This window comes from Myotis nattereri, assembly GCF_964212035.1.
Source record: "Myotis nattereri genome assembly, chromosome: 20".
Taxonomy (NCBI): Eukaryota; Metazoa; Chordata; class Mammalia; order Chiroptera; family Vespertilionidae; genus Myotis; species Myotis nattereri.
The window spans coordinates 1,071,890-1,090,990 of NC_138096.1; the positions used below are offsets into that span (position 1 = coordinate 1,071,890).

Consider the following 19,101-nt stretch of genomic DNA (forward strand, 5'->3'; position numbering starts at 1 on the left):
AGCGGCTTCCAGGCGGGGCCCACGGTGCCCGGAGGGAGGCACTGGAGGGCCCGCGTTGGCATCCGGCCCCCGGATCGCATCCTGCGAAGGGGAGCGCGCCCCCCCGCCGGACATCCCGCCCCCTAGCGGCGGGGGGGGAAGGTCCACCTCGCGAGCGCCTTTCCGCACCGGCCTGTCCTTCACCGCCGCCCACCAATCAGGCCGCGCCGGCCGCGGAGGCCTCTGGTTGGAGGGTCCCGTAGGCCCCGCCCCCCCGCAGACCCCCGGGACGCCCCTGCGTCCAACCGCCCCGGTGATTGACAGGCGGGCCGGGCGGAAGCTGCGGCGCCTGCGCAGTGTCGGGCGCAGCGCTCCCCTCGGGCCGGGCCGGCCGCTCCCAGCAGACCCCGCGCCGCGCCTGCGCAGTGCGGGGGAGGCTTTTAATTCCATTGTGGAGAGGACGGCGTTATTTTTATTAACCGGAGGCGGCGGCGGCGGCGGCGCGGCGGCGGCGGCGGGACCGTAAGTGCGGGCGGGGGCGGCGCGGGGCGGGCGGGGCCGGGAGGGCGGGGGCCGGGCGGGGCGCGCGGCGGCGGCGGCGGCGGCGGGGCCGGGGCTGGGGCTGGGGGGGTCCGCGGCCCGGCCCCACCGCCTCTCCGTCCCCCCTCCCTCCCTCCGCAGCCAGGCCTCGTCCGGGGCATGAGAGTCGGCGGCGGGTTCCTGAGCGGCGGCTCCGGCGGCTCCGGCGGCGGCGGCGGCAGGCGGGCGGAGATGGAGCCCAGCTTCCCGCAGGGCCTGGTCATGTTCAACCACCGGCTGCCCCCGGTCGCCAGCTTCGCCCGCCCGGCCGGCCCGGCCGCCCCTCCCCCGCAGTGCGTGCTCGCCCCCCCCGCGGCCCCGGCCGAGCCGCCCCCGCCGCCGGCCCCGGACATGACTTTCAAGAAGGAGCCGGCGGCGGCCTCGGGCGCGGCCTTCCCGGCGCCGCGGACCCCGTGGGGCTTCCTGCAGCCGCTGGTCAGCATCAAGCAGGAGAAGCCGGCCGAGCCCGACGAGCCGCCGCAGCACCACCACCCGTTCGGGGGGCTGTTCGCGGGCGCCGAGGAGCGGGGCGCCGGCCCGGGCCTGGGCGGCGGCGGCGGCGGCGGCGGCGAGGGGGGCGGCCACGGCGTCATCCAGGACCTGAGCGCCCTGCACCCGCCGCCGCCGCCGGCCCCGCACCCCCGCGATGGCCTGCTCGGCGGCGGCGGCGGCGAGGAGCCCAAGCAGGACGCGCACGTCAAGAAGGCGAAGAGGCCAAAGCCAGAATCTCAGGGAACCAAAGCCAAGAGGAAGCCCGGCGGCGGCGCCCCGTCCCGGCCTCCAGCGGCCGCCGCGGGCTCGGGCTCCGGGGAGGGCGCGGGGCTGTCGCCCGGCCAGAAGCCCCACGTGTGCGACCACTGCAGCGCGGCCTTCCGCAGCTCCTACCACCTGCGCCGGCACGTGCTCATCCACACGGGCGAGCGGCCCTTCCAGTGCGGCCAGTGCCACATGGGCTTCATCCAGAAGTACCTGCTGCAGCGGCACGAGAAGATCCACAGCCGCGAGAAGCCCTTCGGCTGCGACCAGTGCAGCATGAAGTTCATCCAGAAGTACCACATGGAGCGGCACAAGCGCACGCACAGCGGCGAGAAGCCCTACAAGTGCGACACCTGCCAGCAGTTCTTCTCGCGGACCGACCGGCTGCTCAAGCACCGGCGCACCTGCGGCGAAGCCATAGCCCGGGGGGGCCCGGGCGCCGAGCCCCCCGGCGCCTCCGCGGCCAACCCGGGCGCCATGGGCAGCCTGGCCGCGCTGTCTCAGGGAAGCAGCAGCAGCAGCAGCGGCGGCAGCAGCTCGTCCAGGAGGAAGTCCAAGGCCAAGAGCGCGGCCGCCGCCGCCGCCGCCGAGGGCAAGGAGCATAAGGCGGGCAAGGCGGGCGAGTCGCCGCTGGCCAACAGCCTGGGCCTGCAGACCTACTCCGTGGAGATGCCCGCCATGTCGCCCGGCGGGGGCATGATGGGCGGCGGCCTCGACGAGCTCCAGAAAAGGGTGCCAAAACTCATCTTCAAGAAAGGAAGCAGGAAGAACACAGACAAAAGCTACCTGAACTTCGTGTCGCCGCTGCCGGACCTCGTGGGGCAGAAGTCCTTGTCGGGGAAGCCGGGCGGCTCCCTGGGCATCGCGGCGGGCGCCGGCACGGAGACCCTCGGCCTCCTCCAGAGCGCCGGCGGCAAGCAGGGCCCGATGAACAGCAATTACGACGATGCCATGCAGTTCTCCAAGAAGAGGAGATACCTGCCCACCGCCACCAGCAACAGTGCCTTCTCGATCAACGTGGGCCACATGGTCTCCCAGCCGTCCGTCATCCAGGCCGCCGGGGTCAGCGTCCTGGAGAGCGAGGCCCCGCTGTCGCTGATCGACTCCTCCGCGCTGAACGCGGACATCAAGTCCTGCCACGACAAGTCCGGCATTCCTGACGAGGTCCTGCAGAGCATCTTGGACCAGTACTCCAGCAAGTCGGAGAGCCAGAAGGAGGACCCCTTCAGCATCGCCGAGCCGCGCGTGGACTTACACGCCTCGGGAGAGCACTCGGAGCTGGTGCCGGAGGGGAGCCTGAGCCCCGGCGCCCAGACCCCCTCCAGCGACAAGGCGATGGTGTTGCAGGAATACTCCAAATACCTCCAGCAGGCCTTCGAGAAATCCACCAACGCGGGCTTCGCGCTCGGACACGGTTTCCAGTTTGTCAGTCTGTCCTCACCTCTCCACAACCACACGCTGTTCCCGGAAAAACAGATTTACACTACGTCTCCCTTGGAGTGTGGGTTCGGCCAGTCTGTTACCTCAGTGTTGCCATCTTCGTTGCCAAAGCCTCCTTTTGGGATGTTGTTCGGATCGCAGCCGGGCCTGTACCTGTCTGCTCTGGATGCCACCCACCAGCAGTTGACCCCTTCCCAGGAGCTGGACGATCTGATCGACTCTCAGAAGAATCTAGAGACTTCCTCGGCCTTCCAGTCCTCATCTCAGAAACTGCCGAGCCAGAAGGAGCAGCAGAAAAACTTGGAGTCCTCCACCAGCTTTCAGATGCCGTCTCAGGAGTTAGCGAGCCAGACGGGCCCCCCGAAGGACATGGAGCCGCGAGCCACGTACCAGATCGAGAACTTTGCACAGGCGTTCGGGTCTCAGTTCAAGTCGGGCAGCAGGGTGCCGATGACCTTTGTCAGTAACTCGAACGGCGAAGTGGACCACAGAGTCAGGACTTCGGTGTCCGATTTCTCAGGGTACACAAACATGATGTCCGATGTAAGTGAGCCATGTAGTACACGCGTAAAGACGCCCACCAGCCAGAGCTACAGGTAAGCCCCCAGGTGACAGGCTGGCGGTCGAAGGATGCGGTTTCTGTTTCGTTCTGAGAACACTGCCATTGGAATGTTTGTACACGATCCTCTTAAGAATAATGTAATGCCCTTTCAATGCAACTTTTCATATTTAGTTTATTTTGTTAGTGTGATTTTAGCTCTGTTTCTATTATGATTTTTAATCGAAATCAATAGATTAAAAATAGTTTGACATTCAAAGTGACAATGTTTAGCAATCAAATTTACATGTATAGATCGTCAGGGAATAGCCCAAAAGTTTTAAATGCAAAAAAAGAAAAGAAAAAAAGAATGAAAAAAAAAAGAAAAAAAACTATGTAAAAAAAAAACAAAAAAACTTTGTTGCTAGGATTAAGGTTATTCTAATTGCTTTACTCTCAGGAAAGTGTAATAACGCATGGGAATTCTGTACGCTATCACTGTAATGGGATATCCAGTTTACAGATGGTATGGTATACGTTTCACCATTTCAGTAAGGGATCGAAAACATTTCAAATTGCTCTGTCTGGGCTGATAGGATTTACATTTCATCGTTTGAGTAAGGGATCGAAACATTTCAAACTGCTTCTCCATCTGGGCTGAGGCGAAGTTCCGAGATGTGGGCGACCCGTGTTCTGTGGCGGCTTCTCACTGTGCCCTGAGCTTCCCGACCACGTCCACCCCAGCCGGGCAGGACGGATTCTGGGACCTTTGATCAAAGCCTGGGATGATAGCTTTAATGAAAGAAGAAGTAATCTTTAAAAGGCACCCTCTCCTTGCCCCACCTGTGACCAGGCTGCGGTTCCACGAGGAGCCGGCCAGCTGACGTCTGGCCAGTGCTGAAGCCCGAGTCGGGGGCCAGTGTTGGGACCCACGCTGGAACGGCACAGTTTGAAACGGGGGGTGTTGTTGTTCTGGCAGCCGAGAGGCACTGTCCTCTCGTCTGGTACGCGTCACCCACGCTTCTGGGTGTTCGTGTTTTTGGTTTTTTTTCTTCTGACCCTCCGCTCTTCCTAAGAGTTCTGGGCCTTGTCTTGACAGTTTCAACTTTAGAATGAGTTACATTCCAATGAGCATCTTACATGCCTCTGGCATCCAAACCCTAAACAATAAGAGGAACACCCGCCACTCCCCACCTCGAACAACAACAACAAAAGAACCCCACCTAGGTTTTCATGTGTCATCACGCCCCACGCACTTGGAGCTGGAGAGGTGACGAAGGTGTGTGATTCCAGCTGGTGCCATAGCTCACGGGAGAGGGTGGGCCTGCCTTTCGTAGCGACCTCAGAGCCTCTTGGTGGAGCCGCAGCCTTGTCGCACGGTGCACAGGGGCGCCCGTCAGTATTGTGCAGGGGCCGGCGCGGTCACTGAGCCAGCTCCCAGCCCGATTGCCATTCGCAGCTGCTGGCGGCAGTGGCTGTGCTCCGAACCACTTTTTAGCCATTGTATTTTCCTCCTGATGGTATTTTTAATGGACTTGGGTGTTTGCGCTGATGAGTTTTTATGTACTTTTGGGGATGTTTCAGTCTTACATCCTCCGCTGACGTCAGGAAAGTACCACTGTTTGTTTGCAGTCTGATTGTGTAACCAGCCTCACGGCTTCCATGTGTGATACAGTCATTAATTCTGTGCGAGTGTAAAACACTTCTGTTATGAAAGCAGTGTTTGGGAAATAAGAAATTATTAAAATGGTTACAAAATACTAGTTAATTTCCTCCCCACACTTTTCCTCCCTGACGTGTTGCTTTTGCCAGCTGAAGGCTCACCTACGTGTCCCTGCAGGCTTCTTAGACAATGTGTTTGACCCTCTTCCACACACTTGGTTCTAAAGTCTGTATTTCTTATTTGGGGAACGCGGTTAAGGTCTGCGGGGTGCAGAGTACGAGCTGTGAGGAGGACGGAGAGGCCCTTCCCACTGGATCTGAAGATGTCCGGTTCCCCCGTGTTTTGTTTTATACAGGTTTTGGATTTCTCTAACTTTTATTGTGTGTACTGGAACTGCATATGTATTATTCTGATTGCTCTAGTTTACTACCAATAAAAGACTTGTTAATCACAAAATGGCAAGAGCGGTGTCCCGTGCTTCCTGCCCCGTCACCGCGTCGGAGTTTTCTTTGCTTGCGTTTCCGAGAACATTCGTGCCCGAGGTGGAACCTGCCGGCCGGGGACTGGGTCTTTTCTTTACCCCAAGTATTTCATGTTTCTGGGCGCATTTGGAAATCGGTTGGCTGTGTGCCTTGTGTTTGAGGTTCACTGTGTGAACGCGGAGAAGTTGAACATGTGAGTTGGGACGTGGTGTCTTGAAATGGGGTTAGCCGTCCTCTAAGTACGGTTCCAGAGCGGTTATGCGGCTTCGTTTTAAGTCAGGTTCCAGCATCTTGGGTCCAGGCACAGCCTTTTTGCCTCAAAAAGGTTGTAATAAAATAAGAGCGTGACACACATAAAAACGGTCCTGAGCATCTTCAGTAGGAGAAAAAGGATTGTTAAGTCACAGTTGAGCAGTGTTTGGAATTTACGGCTATTGGCAGGGGAGAGCCAGGCAAACACTGAAGACGCGGAGGCGGTGTTTACAACTTAGTAAGTCTGTTACTGAAGATGGAGGAGAGGACACTGCAGGCGGCTCTGTACAACCACGAGAAACTTGTGCTTTGAAGTCTAGTGGCTACGAACGTTAAGAGTGAACATACATGACGCTGTTATAGGGGACGATCGGGTACTTATATTGAGCCTAAGCGTGGATTTCTCTGTAGAGGGATGTCTGTGCGTGGGGTGGGCCGGTGGGACCAGGGCAAACTGGCGTTTTCTCTGCCCAGGCGACTCGAGCGAGGGGGCCCCGCAGTGTCCCTGGTTCCGCGTGGACCCGGCTGTGGTTTCTCCGCGCAGGCGATCGATCGCCGCTGTCCTCGACGGCCTGCAGTTTATCGTTTCGCCACCCGCTTGCCCCCACTTTCCCTCGTGCAGGATGCCTGCGTCTGGGGGTGACCACGGAGAGGTGGGGTTTTCACCTGAGATGTCGGGGTGTGAAGTAGGAAGCTCGCTTGTGTCTCTGCTGTGTGTGCGTTTGGGGTAAGGACGCCGTCCCCTCGCAGCGCCCGGCCGGGAATGGGTGAAGTCGGTCGGTAACCAGAACAGAAAAATGGGACCAAACCCTGCATTTAGAGTTTTTAAAACCTTGGGTGGTACCGTCTTCCTCAGGTGGGGTTTTCTGTATCGCGCCCGGCGTCCGGCGGGCATTGCCCGTGGTCACAGGGAGGCCCGAGCGGCCGGCAGCTTGGGCAGAATGGCCTCTTGGGCACACGACACAGCCCTTCGCCCCCAAGTTCACGGGCTCTCGCGGAACTGCGGCCCACCCTCCGGAAAGTGCCCCCGAGCTTCCAGGTAGACTGAAGACTCATCCTCCTGGTCTGGTGCTCACGGTCTCTGCCTCACGGGCACGGCTCTCCTTTCAGATCCTTGTGGGCGCCGCGGCCCGCCTGGCAGGTGAGGCCGTGCGACACGCCCGCGAATGTTTGTCGGAGCCCCTCCTGGGAGCAGGCGAGAGCTGTGTCCGTCCGCCGCTGCTCCCCGACTCGTAGGGGAAGGGTGTGGGCTCCCTGTGTCTCCCAGCTTCCTCCGTGGACAGCAGCACTTAGAGCAGCGGCTGGGAACCCTGTTGTCCTCACCTTGATCAGAAGCCATAACAGCACCCCTCGTGAGGTGATGGCTTTAAAAGAGATCGTCACCACGGAGGGGCATTGCACTATCTTCTGTGTTTGTTTGTTTAAGAATTTTCTTAAAATACATTTTTATTGATTTCAGAGAGGGAGGGAGAGAGAAACATCCATGATGAGAGAGAATCATGGATCGGCTGCCCCCTGTACGCCCCCCCTGGGGATGGAGCCAGCCACCCGGGCATGTGCTCTGACCGGGATCGAACCTGGGACCCTTCCAAAATGATTTCTGCTTTCTTTGTCCCTGTTTGGCTCTTTTTAAAAAGCAGGTGCGGTAGGTGAGTGTGTCCCTTCAGGTTCTGTGTACGTTGGATACCCGGGCTCGCTCCGGGGAGAGCTGATGGCGCTCTTGCGGTCACTGACTCTGGGCAGAGAACTGGCTCCCAAACCAGTTCTATGTGCACGTCCCCGACCCCTAAAACACCCGTAGCCCTGAGCCCCGGTTGGGGGGCCCTGCCCGAGAAGGCTGCCTGGATGTGGGCGTTGTGTTGTGCCAATAAGTTAGGGAGCCCGCGCCTGGATGGAGAGCATCAGCTCAGATTCGAGGGCGCTTAAAGCGTCTGTCGCCGTCAGTAATCGCGGAGCCTTCGGAGCCCGTGCTGCTCGGGTGACAAAGCCGCAGGGCTTCTCGCACCCTGGTCCGCTGCGAGCGGGAGGAGCTCTGATTCTCTGCCATTTCTCCTCTGAGAGCAAGTCCCAGGGAGATGGGCACCTGGCAGGCCCCGCCCTGTGTTTCCCGCCCCCAGGGGATGTGTTCCCAGCTCATGCGGCTACAGGCCCCCCCGGCTCCTCCCCTGTGCAGGCAGCAGCCCACACCTTCCACGGGACGGAATCTCGCTGGGCTCTTGGTGACCTGCGGGCTGTGTGTGACGTGGGACCTGCAGGCTGTGCTTGGTATGTAACCTGCGGGCTGTGCTTGGCATGTAACCTGCGGACTGTGTGTGGTGTGTGACTTGCGGGCTGTGAGTGGTGTGTGACCTGCGGACTGTGTGTGGCGTGTAACCTGCGGGCTGTGCTTGGCGTGTGACCTGCAGGCTGTGCTTGGTATGTGACCTGCAGGCTGTGCTTGGTATGTAACCTGCGGGCTGTGCTTGGCATGTAACCTGCGGACTGTGTGTGGTGTGTGACTTGCGGGCTGTGAGTGGTGAGTGACCTGCGGACTGTGTGTGGCGTGTAACCTGCGGGCTGTGCTTGGCGTGTGACCTGCAGGCTGTGCTTGGTATGTGACCTGCAGGCTGTGCTTGGTATGTAACCTGCGGGCTGTGCTTGGCATGTAACCTGCGGACTGTGTGTGGCGTGTAACCTGCGGACTGTGTGTGGCGTGTAACCTGCGGACTGTGTGTGGCGTGTGACCTGCAGGCTGTGTGTGACGTGTGACCTGCAGGCTGTGTGTGACGTGTGACCTGCAGGCTGTGTGTGGCGTGTAACCTGCAGGCTGTGTGTGACGTGTAACCTGCAGGCTGTGTGTGACGTGTGATCTGCAGGCTGTGTGTGGCGTGTGACCTGCGGGCTGTGTGTGGCGTGTGACCTGCGGGCTGTGTGTGTGGCGTGTGACCTGGGGGCTGTGTGTGACGTGTGACCTGCAGGCTGTGTGTGGCGTGTGACCTGCGGGCTGTGCTTGGTGTGTAACCTGCAGGCTGTGTGTGACGTGTAACCTGCAGGCTGTGTGTGACGTGTGACCTGCGGGCTGTGTGTGGCGTGTGACCTGCGGGCTGTGTGTGGCGTGTGACCTGCGGGCTGTGTGTGTGGCGTGTGACCTGGGGGCTGTGTGTGACGTGTGACCTGCGGGCTGTGTGTGGCTTGGGACTTGCGGGCTGTGTGTGGCGTGTGACCTGCGGGCTGTGCTTGGTGTGTAACCTGTGGGCTGTGTGTGGCTTGGGATTTGCGGGCTGTGGTTGGTGGAGCCTGAGAGTGGCTGGCGAGGCCCAAACGCCGCTGCCGCTGAGCCTGGAGACGCAGCTCGGGCGGGTGTCGGACCCGGGGCCCCTAGGGAAGGGCCATTAAAGAGCAGGACGACTCGGACCTCTCACGCCGAAGGGGAAATGTGTCCCCGCGGGTGTCGGGTGTCGGGAGCAGAAGGGCAGCGGGCAGAGCTGGTGTGTGGGGAGGGTGCGGGTCTCCTAGAGCGAGGCGAGGAGGCGAGGAGGCGAGGAGGCGAGGAGGCGAGGAGGCGAGGAGGCGAGGAGGCGAGGAGGATGAGGTTGGAAGGAGAACGAGGCCGTAGAATCCACCCTGAGAGCCCCGGGAGCCGCACGGCAGGCCGGCCTCGTCTGGGACTTTGGTTCGGCGTGAACCTTGGTCCCATTTGGGACAATCAGTCAATAACTCCGCAGGCCGCCGGCGAGCTGCTGCTTGCATTCCCGTCTCGGTGTTTGTGCATCGGCTCGCGGGACGGCTCCGGGGGGGCGGCCGGGGGGGGGGGAGTGTGATCGTGAAACGTTGGAAACCCCCGCATTTTTGTCCCGTGATTTATTGACTCATTTTGTAGTTTTGCTTTGCAAAGTGCTGTTGGGTTTGCACCGGCGTCGGGCTCAGTTGTTGAACCTGCTTTGCAGGAGGGTCTGGCCGGGTCCGCGGGGGCTGTCGGGAGGCTCGCGCCTCAGTGGTGAGCAGCAGGGCTCGCCCGAGTGTGGGGAGAAGCACAGCCTTTCTCCGTGAGCCTGGAGGGGGCTGTTTGTCCCATGTTTAAGGAGCGGCTGGGTTGCAACACGGAGTGACCAGACCAGCAGCGTGACCCCCGTGTGCCGGGTTGCACATACGCGAGGCCCTTCCCGCCAGGAAGCCAGTGCAAGCGATTACCGTCGCGAGTTCCTCCTTCGCGGGGGACGAGAGGACGTGAGGGGGTCACCGAGGCCTCCGTGCACAGGCGGCCCTGCCCTCGGCCAGGTTGGCGGCGGGATTGCAAAATCCAGCCCTCCCTGAGCTGAGTTTCTTACTCCTCGGCCCCAACAGCAGCTGTGCTTAGAGGTGAGAAAGCAGACTGAGCCCGGCCGGTGTGGCTCAGTGGATAGAGCGTCGGCCCGCGGACCGAAGGGCCCCGGGTTCGATTCTGGTCCAGGGCGCGTGCAGGAGGCAGCCCATCGAAGTGTTTCTCTCACTTCAGTGTTTCTCTCTGGCCTCCCTCTCTCTTCCTCCACTCTCTCTCTCTGAAAATCAATGGGAAAATATCCTCGGGGGAGGATTAACAAAAAAACCCAAAACAATAAAAGAAGAGGAGGCGAGGCCTGGAGCTCCCCTCCTGCCAGGGGTTACGGCGAAGGGACGAAGGTCCCCGTGAAGTGCTTGCGTCTCACACGCTGGGCTTGGGAGCCTCACTCGTTCGTCAGCACAGCACCAGGAAACAGGTCCGCGCTGCGTCCATGCGTCGAGGCCGCTTAAGAAATTCATCTTGGGCCCCGGCCGGTGTGGCTCAGTGGATGGCGCGTCGGCCTGTGGACTGAAGGGTCCCGGGTTCGATTCCCAGTCGGGGCACATGCCTGGGTTGTGGGCTCGATCCCCAGTGGGGGGCCTGCAGGAGGCAGCCGATCCATGATTCTCTCTCATCATGGAGCTTTCTATCTCTCTCTCCCTCCCCCTTCCTCTCTGACATCAATTAAAATATATATATTTTTAACAAAGCAATTTATGTTGTACTGTTTTCCACTTTTTAAAAAAATACATATTTTTGTTGATTTCAGAGAGGAAGAGAGAGGAAGAGAGAGACACATCCATGATGAGAGAGAATCATGGATCGGCTGCCTCCTGCAGGCCCCCACTGGGGATTGAGCCTGCAACCCGGGCCTGTGCCCTGACCGGGAATCGAACCTGGGACCCTTCAGTCCTCAGGCCAATGCTCTGTGCACTGAGCCAAACCTGCTAGGGCCCGTTTTCTGCTTTTATAAGCGACCATCTTCCACCTGAACATCGTAGAGCAGGGTCCTCAAACTACGGCCCGCGGGCCACATGCAAATACAAATACTGTATTTGTTCCCGTTTTGTTTTTTTACTTCAAAATAAGATATGTGCAGTGTGCATAGGAATCTGTTCATAGTTTTTTTTTTTAAATTAGTCCGGCCCTCCAACGGTCTGAGGGACAGTGAACTGGCCCCGTTTAAAAAGCTTGAGGACCCCTGGCCTGGAGGCTCGTGTAAGTCGCTGCGGGGTCTTAGCCTCTGGGTTCGGGGGGCCGCGCCGCAGAAGGTGCGATGTTTACCTGTTTCCTTTTTACGAGTCCACGAGATCCAGACGTGTCCACGCCCAGTCGGGTCCGGGGTAGCTGGGCGTGCATTTTTTTTCTTTTTTTACGAGTGTTTACGTCCGTAATTTAGCCCCTCTCTCAAAGGTTTAGTTTAGAACAGGGGGCCAGTTCACTGTCCCTCAGACCGTTGGAGGGCCGGACTATAATTTAAAAAAAAAACTATGAACAGATTCCTATGCACACTGCACGTATCTTATTTTGAAGTAAAAAAACAAAACGGGAACAAATACAGTATTTGTATTTGCATGTGGCCCGCGGGCCGTACTTTGAGGACCCCTGGTTTAGAAAATTAGCCAGAGCAACCTCCCGAAACCGTTGCTCTCTTATCTTTATAAATGGCCTCATCTCTGATTTTTTATTTATCTTTTTCAGTCCCGAGAAGACTGAGTTAGGACCGGAATTCGCATAGTTTGTTCAGGACGTATTTGCCTGTAAAACCGCCCTGTGGGTGTAAGACCGAGTCTGGTGAGGGTTGTGACAGGTCTGTCCTGAGAGGGAAGGAAGGAGGCGTTAGGAAAGAGCACGCGGTGTGGGGGTGGGGGTAAGGGGGGAGGGGGGGCGGGGAAGGGGGGGTGTGAGCGGTTCACTGCGGAGCCAGGCCCCGCTCAGCGCAGCCGGCCGTGGGGTTCAAGGACAGGAGAGACTTGAATCGGGGACAGTGGGAGACTGGGAATCTTGGTGACCTTTGGGGGTCCCCGCGGGTGGCCGCTGTCCGGTCACCGGGGTGGACCGTGAAGGCAAAATGAAAACGCGGTTTGGGGAGATTCCTCGGGAAGACTGGCGGAGCGGATAGAAAATTACAGTTTTCCCTTCCGTTCGCTCTGACTTCGTTAACCCTGAGCCGGCTTCTGGGCCCGGAGAGAGGAGGGGTCCCGGCGAGGGGTGGGATGGTGGCTCTGCTGATAACGCCGGGCCCCGGGGCCCACAGAGAGGAGAGGAGGCCGCGTTCAGGAAGAGGTGGGAGAAGAGGACGCTTAGGTTTTCTCTCCCGAGATCCGAGGTCCTGAATGACCGTAACGCCCTGTGGGGAGCGGCTTCGTTTGGGAAAAACAGTACCGTCCGACTGATACTAATACGGGGTAAAAGGGCGTTTTCACCCTTAGCTGAACACCAGGTCCCACAGAAAGTTACAACGGAAAACGTCTTGTCTGTTTTTGCTTTTAAGTCCCGTTCACCTCTGTGTGTGGTTGGAATCTCGGGCGACGTGCGAGTCGAATCCTGTAGGGTTGGGTGTACGATGGCGCCTTCCTTTCGAGGCTCCCCTGGCAGTCGATGACGGAACAGGTTCTTCTGATTCCCAAACACGGAGCAAACGCCGGTGCTGCTCGTGAACAACGCTCCGCCCGCAGCCCGTGGGCATCGTGGCCGCGAAGGGAGGCCGGAAGCTTGCAGCCTCTGTAGGGCCGCCTGTCACCATCCAGCCAGCAGTTTTGTTTAGACGCCGTGGATGGAGCCTTATGTAGCTGATCCGTCTGATATATTCTCACAACGCCCACCCTCCCCCCGCACGGACTTGCTTTGTGCTAGAATATTCAGGGCACAAATGAGTGGGGCTGAATAGATAAACAAGAATTACGTTTCCCGATGAAATACCCGCCAGAGCAGGCGGGGTGTCGGGGGCGGGGGTGGGGGGGTGGGGAGGGCACCGCCCAGCAGCAAAGAAGACGGATGGGTTTGAGCTGAGGGTGGTGACGAGGCAGGGGGCAGGTCTCGGCAAACCCACAGTCCAGACCCGCCTGGGCTCAGGCTCCGAAAAAGTGCGGCCTGGAAGGTGGGGTCCCCGGAGCAGAGGCCGGTTTTCGGGTTCTCTGTCCCTACGGGGGGCAGGGCCCATCCAGGTGCTCCCCCAGCTGCCAGAGCGGCCACAGTGGCTTCAGGCAGGAGGCTGTCCCAGGCTGGACGGCAGTCGCTTTTCACCTGCTAAAATGACATGTTTTTTTTTAAATGACAAAATATATATATTTTTTATTGATTTCAGAGAGGAAGGGAGAGGGAGAGAGAGAGAGAGAAACATCCATGATGAGAGAGGGTCATGGATCAGCTGCCTCCTGCACGCCCTCTACTGGGGATGGAGCCTGCAACCCGGGCCTGTGCCCCGACCAGGAATCGAACCCTGATCTCCTGGTTCCTAGGTCGACGCTCAGCCCCTGAGCCACACCGGCCAGGCAGGAAAGCAGATTTTATAACCGAGGAAGGAGGTTGTTTTCTATCTCAGTTATTTTTATCGTTTCCATGGGAAAGATGACGAGAATGGAAATTTAGTCTAAACGTTACCTCCTTCCTCATTCTGTTCCCCGAAACGTGCAACTTCTCTCGTCCCGTGAAGCATTCTTCGCTTAAAAAATATCAGTCGATAAAAGGAAGTGGGGTTCACTCATTCACTCACTCACGCACTCATCCATTCATCATTCGCTCACTCATTCAGCCATTCATTCGCCTACTCATTCACTCATTTATTCATTAATTCACTCATTCATTGCTTCACTCGTGCATTTACTCATTCATTTATTCACTTCACTCATTCACTCACCCACCCACCCACTCACCCACCCACCCATTCACTCAGTCACCCACTCACCCACCCTCCCACCCTCCCACTCACCCACTCACCCACCCACCCATTCACTCACTCACCCACCACTCACCCACCCACTCACTCACCCACCCACTCACTCACCCACCCACTCACCCACCCATTCACTCACTCACCCATTCACTCACTCACTCACCATGTTTGCTGGGTCCGGGCCCACAGCAGTGACAAGATGAGCCGGTTGCCTCTGCTCTGGGTGGCTCCCTCTCTGCACCCACGCCTCCTCCCTCTGACTCCACACCCGCAGACCGCCAGCGCCGCCACCTGACGGAGCGTCCCGCCCGGCAGTGGCCTCTGTGGGGTGGGCGTGGGTCTGCGTTCCGGGCTGCTGACCCTCGCACTCCGGCGTTGTTACTGTCAGCGGTTTTTATTCTCTGGGATGTGGGCAATTTAACTTTTATTAAGGTAATTCCGGCGCGTCAGACACTGAGCTGGGCGTCCGCGCGCGTCTCTCTGGCTCGTCCCTGACCGATGGCGCCGTCACGGCGTCGCTGGAGTGGGGCCGCGGCTGCGAACGCGCGAGATCCATCATCCCGCATTCTTGCTTAAGTGGCCATTTCGGCGGCGAGGAGCCCGTTTCCCGCTGAGAGCCGCCGAGTGTCTCCTTGACCCAAGGTCTCGACAATCTTTGAGCAACGTCGGGGTGACGGTCGGGAGCGGGCGTGATGGATACAGCGAGCCCGTGGAGTGGAGTCTTCCCCGGAGGAATGATTCGCACGGGCGCCCCCAGGGCAGCGCGGTGCGTGCGTGTCTGTAATGAACACGGCCGGGTCCCTGTCTGGTTATTTACCGACGCGCCGGGGTTCAGGAGGCATCGCTCAGCCGGCTGAGCTTCCCCGGGCGGGTTTCTGAGCTCCCGGCCTCTGGATCTGAGGACAGAGACAGATCTCTAGGATGCGGGCGACGACGTTTCACAGACGCCCTGCGTGGCAGACAAAGGCTGTCTCCTCTGCTGTGTGAACGTCAGTGGCCGGGACCTACGTGACCCGGGGCCCGTGCGGCCGGGGCGGCCGCTCCCCCTCCGTGTGGGGCGAGGCCGGTAGCCCCAGCCCTTTCCCCGCTTTGAGGGGCGCTGGGTGTGTCCGGGGCAGGGCCGCTCCCCAGGGCCTCTGGGCGCAGGACCCTGGGATGGAGAGAGAGACGCTCACACGGGGGCGTCACAGCCGCGGACTCTCCGGCCTTGGGGTCCCGGATCCAAAGTCCAGCCCAGAAAGGGAGCCGGGGTGGCTGCGGGGGGTGGACCCCGGTTTCCACAAGCCTGTCCCCTCGGGAGGTGGTGCCTGCAGGACTCTCCCCAGGCAGAGCCATCGGACCGGTTCCCGGGCTGGGGCGAACTGGGGTGACCGTGGAGGGGTCACGGGGGGCAGGAGGACTGATGTGGATGATCCGCAGACCCCGGTGTTAGGCGAGCACCCTGGCCCCAGTTTTTAAAGGACACACGTTTGAAACGAGCTGTTGGTGTGTTTTGTTTTTTAAAAAAATATTTTTATTGATTTCAGAGAAGAAGGGAGGGGGAGAGAGACAAAAACATCCAGGATGAGAGAGAATCATGGACTGGCTGCCTCCTGCACACCCCCCACTGGGGATGGAGCCTGCACCCTGGGCATGTGCCCCAACTGGGAATCGAACCCTGACCTCCTGGTTCATGGGTTGACACTCAACCACTGAGCCACGCTGGCCGACCGGGCAAAGAGCTGAGATACTTGTGATTCTTCCCCCCCCTTTTCCCTGTGTCCCCCCATTTGTGACATGGCAGCCACGGAGTGGGGCTGCGGTGCCGAGGGCGGGTGTGTTGTCCCCCCCACCCCCCGGGTGTCCCTGTGAGAACAAGCAGCCCGAGGCCGGTTTCTGTGACCTAGGACACAGGTTCCATCGCTTCACAGGAGTTTTGACCTTTCTCTTTGCTTTTTGCTCTTCAAAGCTGAATCCTCGGCCCCTGGCCAGGGCTCACCTGCCGGACAGTTAGTTAATTATTACTCCGGGCAGAGAGAGGCCCTGGGCACGCACCTCACACTGCGGACCTGCATCTCCCGCCATCGCTTTGGATACGTGGGGCCGCTGCGGGGAGAGCTGTCCCGCCCCCGGAGACGGCCTGGGCCAGCCCCGGCCCGGCTGCCGGTTCCTGGAGACGCCCGTCCACGCGCGGTCCCTGCGGCCCAGGGTTCGCGGTCACGGGCCAGCTGAGCGAGGCTCCCGTTTTAGCTTGCGCTCCGCGGTCTGTGAGCAGGTGCCTGGGTTTTCTGAGAGAAGTCGCTTTGACAACTGATTTGCAATTCATAACCGTGGCCAGCAGCCCCGGCGTCCCGGCCCCGGGCCGGCCTACGGAAACCCTCTGTGCCCCCCTGCGCCTGGGAGGGTCCCCGCCCGCCCCGCCTGCGTGGAGACACCCAGCCCACAGCCAGGGCCCAGGCCTCGTCCCCGCGCCTGTGCCTCCAGCAAATCCCGGACCCGGTCCCCCCTCGGACCAGGACGGATGTTGGAAGGAGACCCAAGGTCCCTCCAGCCTTTCAGGTCCTCTGTCCGGCCAGTGACTCCAACTGCACGTTCATTTCTTGTAGCTAAAGATGCCGCCGGCAACCCCCCCACCCCAGGCCCGTGTTTATGGTCTGTGATGCGCGTCATTAGAACTAATAGTGAAACCCTGTTAACCACCCACGGCTTGAATTTCCTCAGGCCTTGCTGCTCCTCATTCATATGTAAAACCAGGACCTAAACCCCGGCCTGCACCCTGTCCAGCAGGTGAGAGGAAGCTGGGCCCGCTGCCCACTGTTTTATTTTTTTTTAAATATATTTTATTGATTGTTTACAGAGAGGAAGCGAGAGGGATAGAGAGTTAGAAACAGCGATGAGAGAGAAACATCGATCAGCTGCCCCCTGCACACCTCCTACTGGGGATGTGCCCGCAGCCAAGGTACATGCCCTTGACTGGAATCGAACCCGGGACCCTTCAGTCCGCAGGCCGACCTCCATCCACTGAGTCAAACCGGTCAGGGCTGGCCACTGTTTTGTTTGCTAAGAATTTCAGCATCAAAGATCCCAGGTCCACAGCAGTGTCTTCTAGCAGCAGGGCCTGCCATGTTTTGTTTGCTATTAAGACATATGTATACACACATACACACACATACAGATATATGTATTTTTTATTTCAGAGAGGAAGGGAGCGGGAGAGAGGGAGAGAGAAACATCAGTGATGAGAGAGAATCACGGATCGGCTTCCCCCTGCACGCCCCACACTGGGGACGGAGCCCACAACCCGGGCCTGTGCCCTGACCGGGAATCGAACCCTGACCTCCTGTTTCAGAGGTCAGCGCTCACCCACTGAGCCAGGCCGGCCGGGCTCATGTACCGTTCTGAAGAGCAGTTCTTCTCACTGTCTCCCGGGAAGGCCGAGCCTGGAGGGAGATTTAGCCGGGCAGCAGCCGCCTGGCCACCTGGGTGCTGGTCGGGCGGCTGCCCTCGGGAGGTGGGGCGGGTGCCCTGGGCTTCCCCTCTCCCTGGAGGGGCCCGTGGGCTGGGCTGGGTGCGGGTCAGCGCGGAGGGAGAGAAGCCAGTCCTCCCCTCTCCCCAGGGCGTGGCTGCGGGCGAGGGCTGGACCCGGCCTGAGGCCCCGGGAGCCACCGGCCACCTTGCAGGAAACTCAGCCTCTATTTCCTCCACGCTGTGAAGGAGACAGGCAGGCCCTGCCTGGCGTGGGGAGCCAGACCATCAGTGAGTGAACAGGCATGATTTCTCAGGTGGAGGCAAGTGCTACAGAGAGAGAGAGAGGGAGGGAGAGAGAGGGGTGGGCTCTGGCGGTCAGGTCCAGTGAGGTTCCCTCAGCCCCTCCTGTCGGAAGGCCTTGGAGCTGTGAAGGGAGCCCTGAGCTGGGCCCTGGGGCAGCGGCCGGCCGTCAGCTCCCCTGCAGAGGCGGCTGGAGCGCTGAACCCGGAAGAGAACGGGACCCAGGGGCCTGGAGGGGCGGGCGGGCGGCGGGTCCGGATCAAGGTGAGGACCGTCTCTGGCCTTTGTTTGGAGAGAGGAGTTTGGAGCCGAGAAGTGGCAACACCTGACGTCCAGGGAGTTTCCCGCGTGATGTTGAGTCAGGAGAGGGGCCGGGCTGAGGGGGAGGAGATGGTGCGGAGCCGTGCTGTCCCCGCCACCTCCTCCCTCAGGTCCCCGGACCACGCACAGCAGGGTGGCTGCGGCCGGTGGCTCCGTGGTGGCCCATCAGCCTGTGCACCCAGGGGCCGCTGGTTCGGTTCCAGGTCAGGGACCTGGGACCTGTACGCCCCCCAGACATTGGATCAACGTGGGCTATTGATCCAGGAGAGATTCCGGAGGCAGCCTGGCCTGCTCCCACCGCCCCCCCCCGCCCCTCCTCCCTTGCTCAGGCAGAGAGAGAATGAAGAACAATGCCAGGTGAATTTTTAACAGCTCGGCCGGCCTGGCTTGGGCTCTGCCTTTAGCTAGAACAACCGCCTTGTTTGCAGGAGCTCCCAGCCTCCTCCCTTGAGCTCCCAGGGTCGCAGGGCCCCTGCCTCACCTGCCCTTTGACCTGGCTGAGAGCACAAAGGGAGGTGCTGAGATGCAAACAGGCGGTCCCGGGTTCGAGTCCTGGGTACAGGGAGCCCGCGCCGACACGGAGCTCGGGCACAGGCTCTGCGAGCTCCCAGCTGGTGTGTTTGCTGTGGGGGGAGCCCCCGGGGCAGGCAAGAAAAACAAAAACAAGCCCGGCCGGCCGGGGTGGCTCAGTGGTGAGCGTCGACCTTGGAACCAGGAGGTCACGGTTCGATTCCCGGTCAGGGCACAGGCCGGGGTGCGGGCTCCATCCCCAGTGGGGGGCGTGCAGGAGGCAGCTGCTCCATGATCCTCTCTGACCATGGATGTTTCTCTCTCCCTCTCCCTCTCCCTCTCCCTTCCTCTCTGAAATGGAAAAAAAAATATATTTTAAATAGGAAAAGAAAGGGTTTTACCCAGAGGTTTGCTCAGTGCCCCTTGAATGCGCGAATTGTTTCTTGTTTTCATCTCCCCTCTCACCCCCTGGTGCTGCCTGCACAGATAATCCTCACAACACATCTATTCATCCTACAGGGAGTGCTCAGGGGGACTCCGCGCTGGCCAGCGGGTGGAGGGGCGGGGCGGGGGGGGGGGAGTGAGGGCGTAGGGGCGGCCTCAGGATGGCCACCCGCTCGCTCTCCTTACAAAGCAGAGGTTAGGGATGGAGTCGCTGAC

General features: G+C 59.9%; 1 protein-coding gene and 1 long non-coding RNA gene across 2 annotated transcripts in view; both read left to right on the forward strand.

Annotated features, from left to right (window-relative positions):
- The first annotated feature begins 438 nt into the window (after positions 1–438).
- Positions 439–19,101, forward strand: part of LOC308535627 — a 51,737-nt gene continuing 33,074 nt past the window's right edge. Inside the window, exon 1 of the long non-coding RNA XR_013997284.1 lies at positions 439–501. This is a non-coding gene — a long non-coding RNA (uncharacterized lncRNA). The remainder of the gene's footprint in view (positions 502–19,101) is intronic.
- ZNF281 (zinc finger protein 281) lies at positions 679–5,411 on the forward strand (the record flags this gene model as incomplete). The annotated part of the gene is made up of 1 exon (XM_081114588.1): positions 679–5,411. The coding sequence occupies one exon, from the start codon at positions 679–681 to the stop codon at positions 3,352–3,354; it is 2,676 nt and encodes an 891-aa protein (XP_080970714.1). The 3' UTR covers positions 3,355–5,411.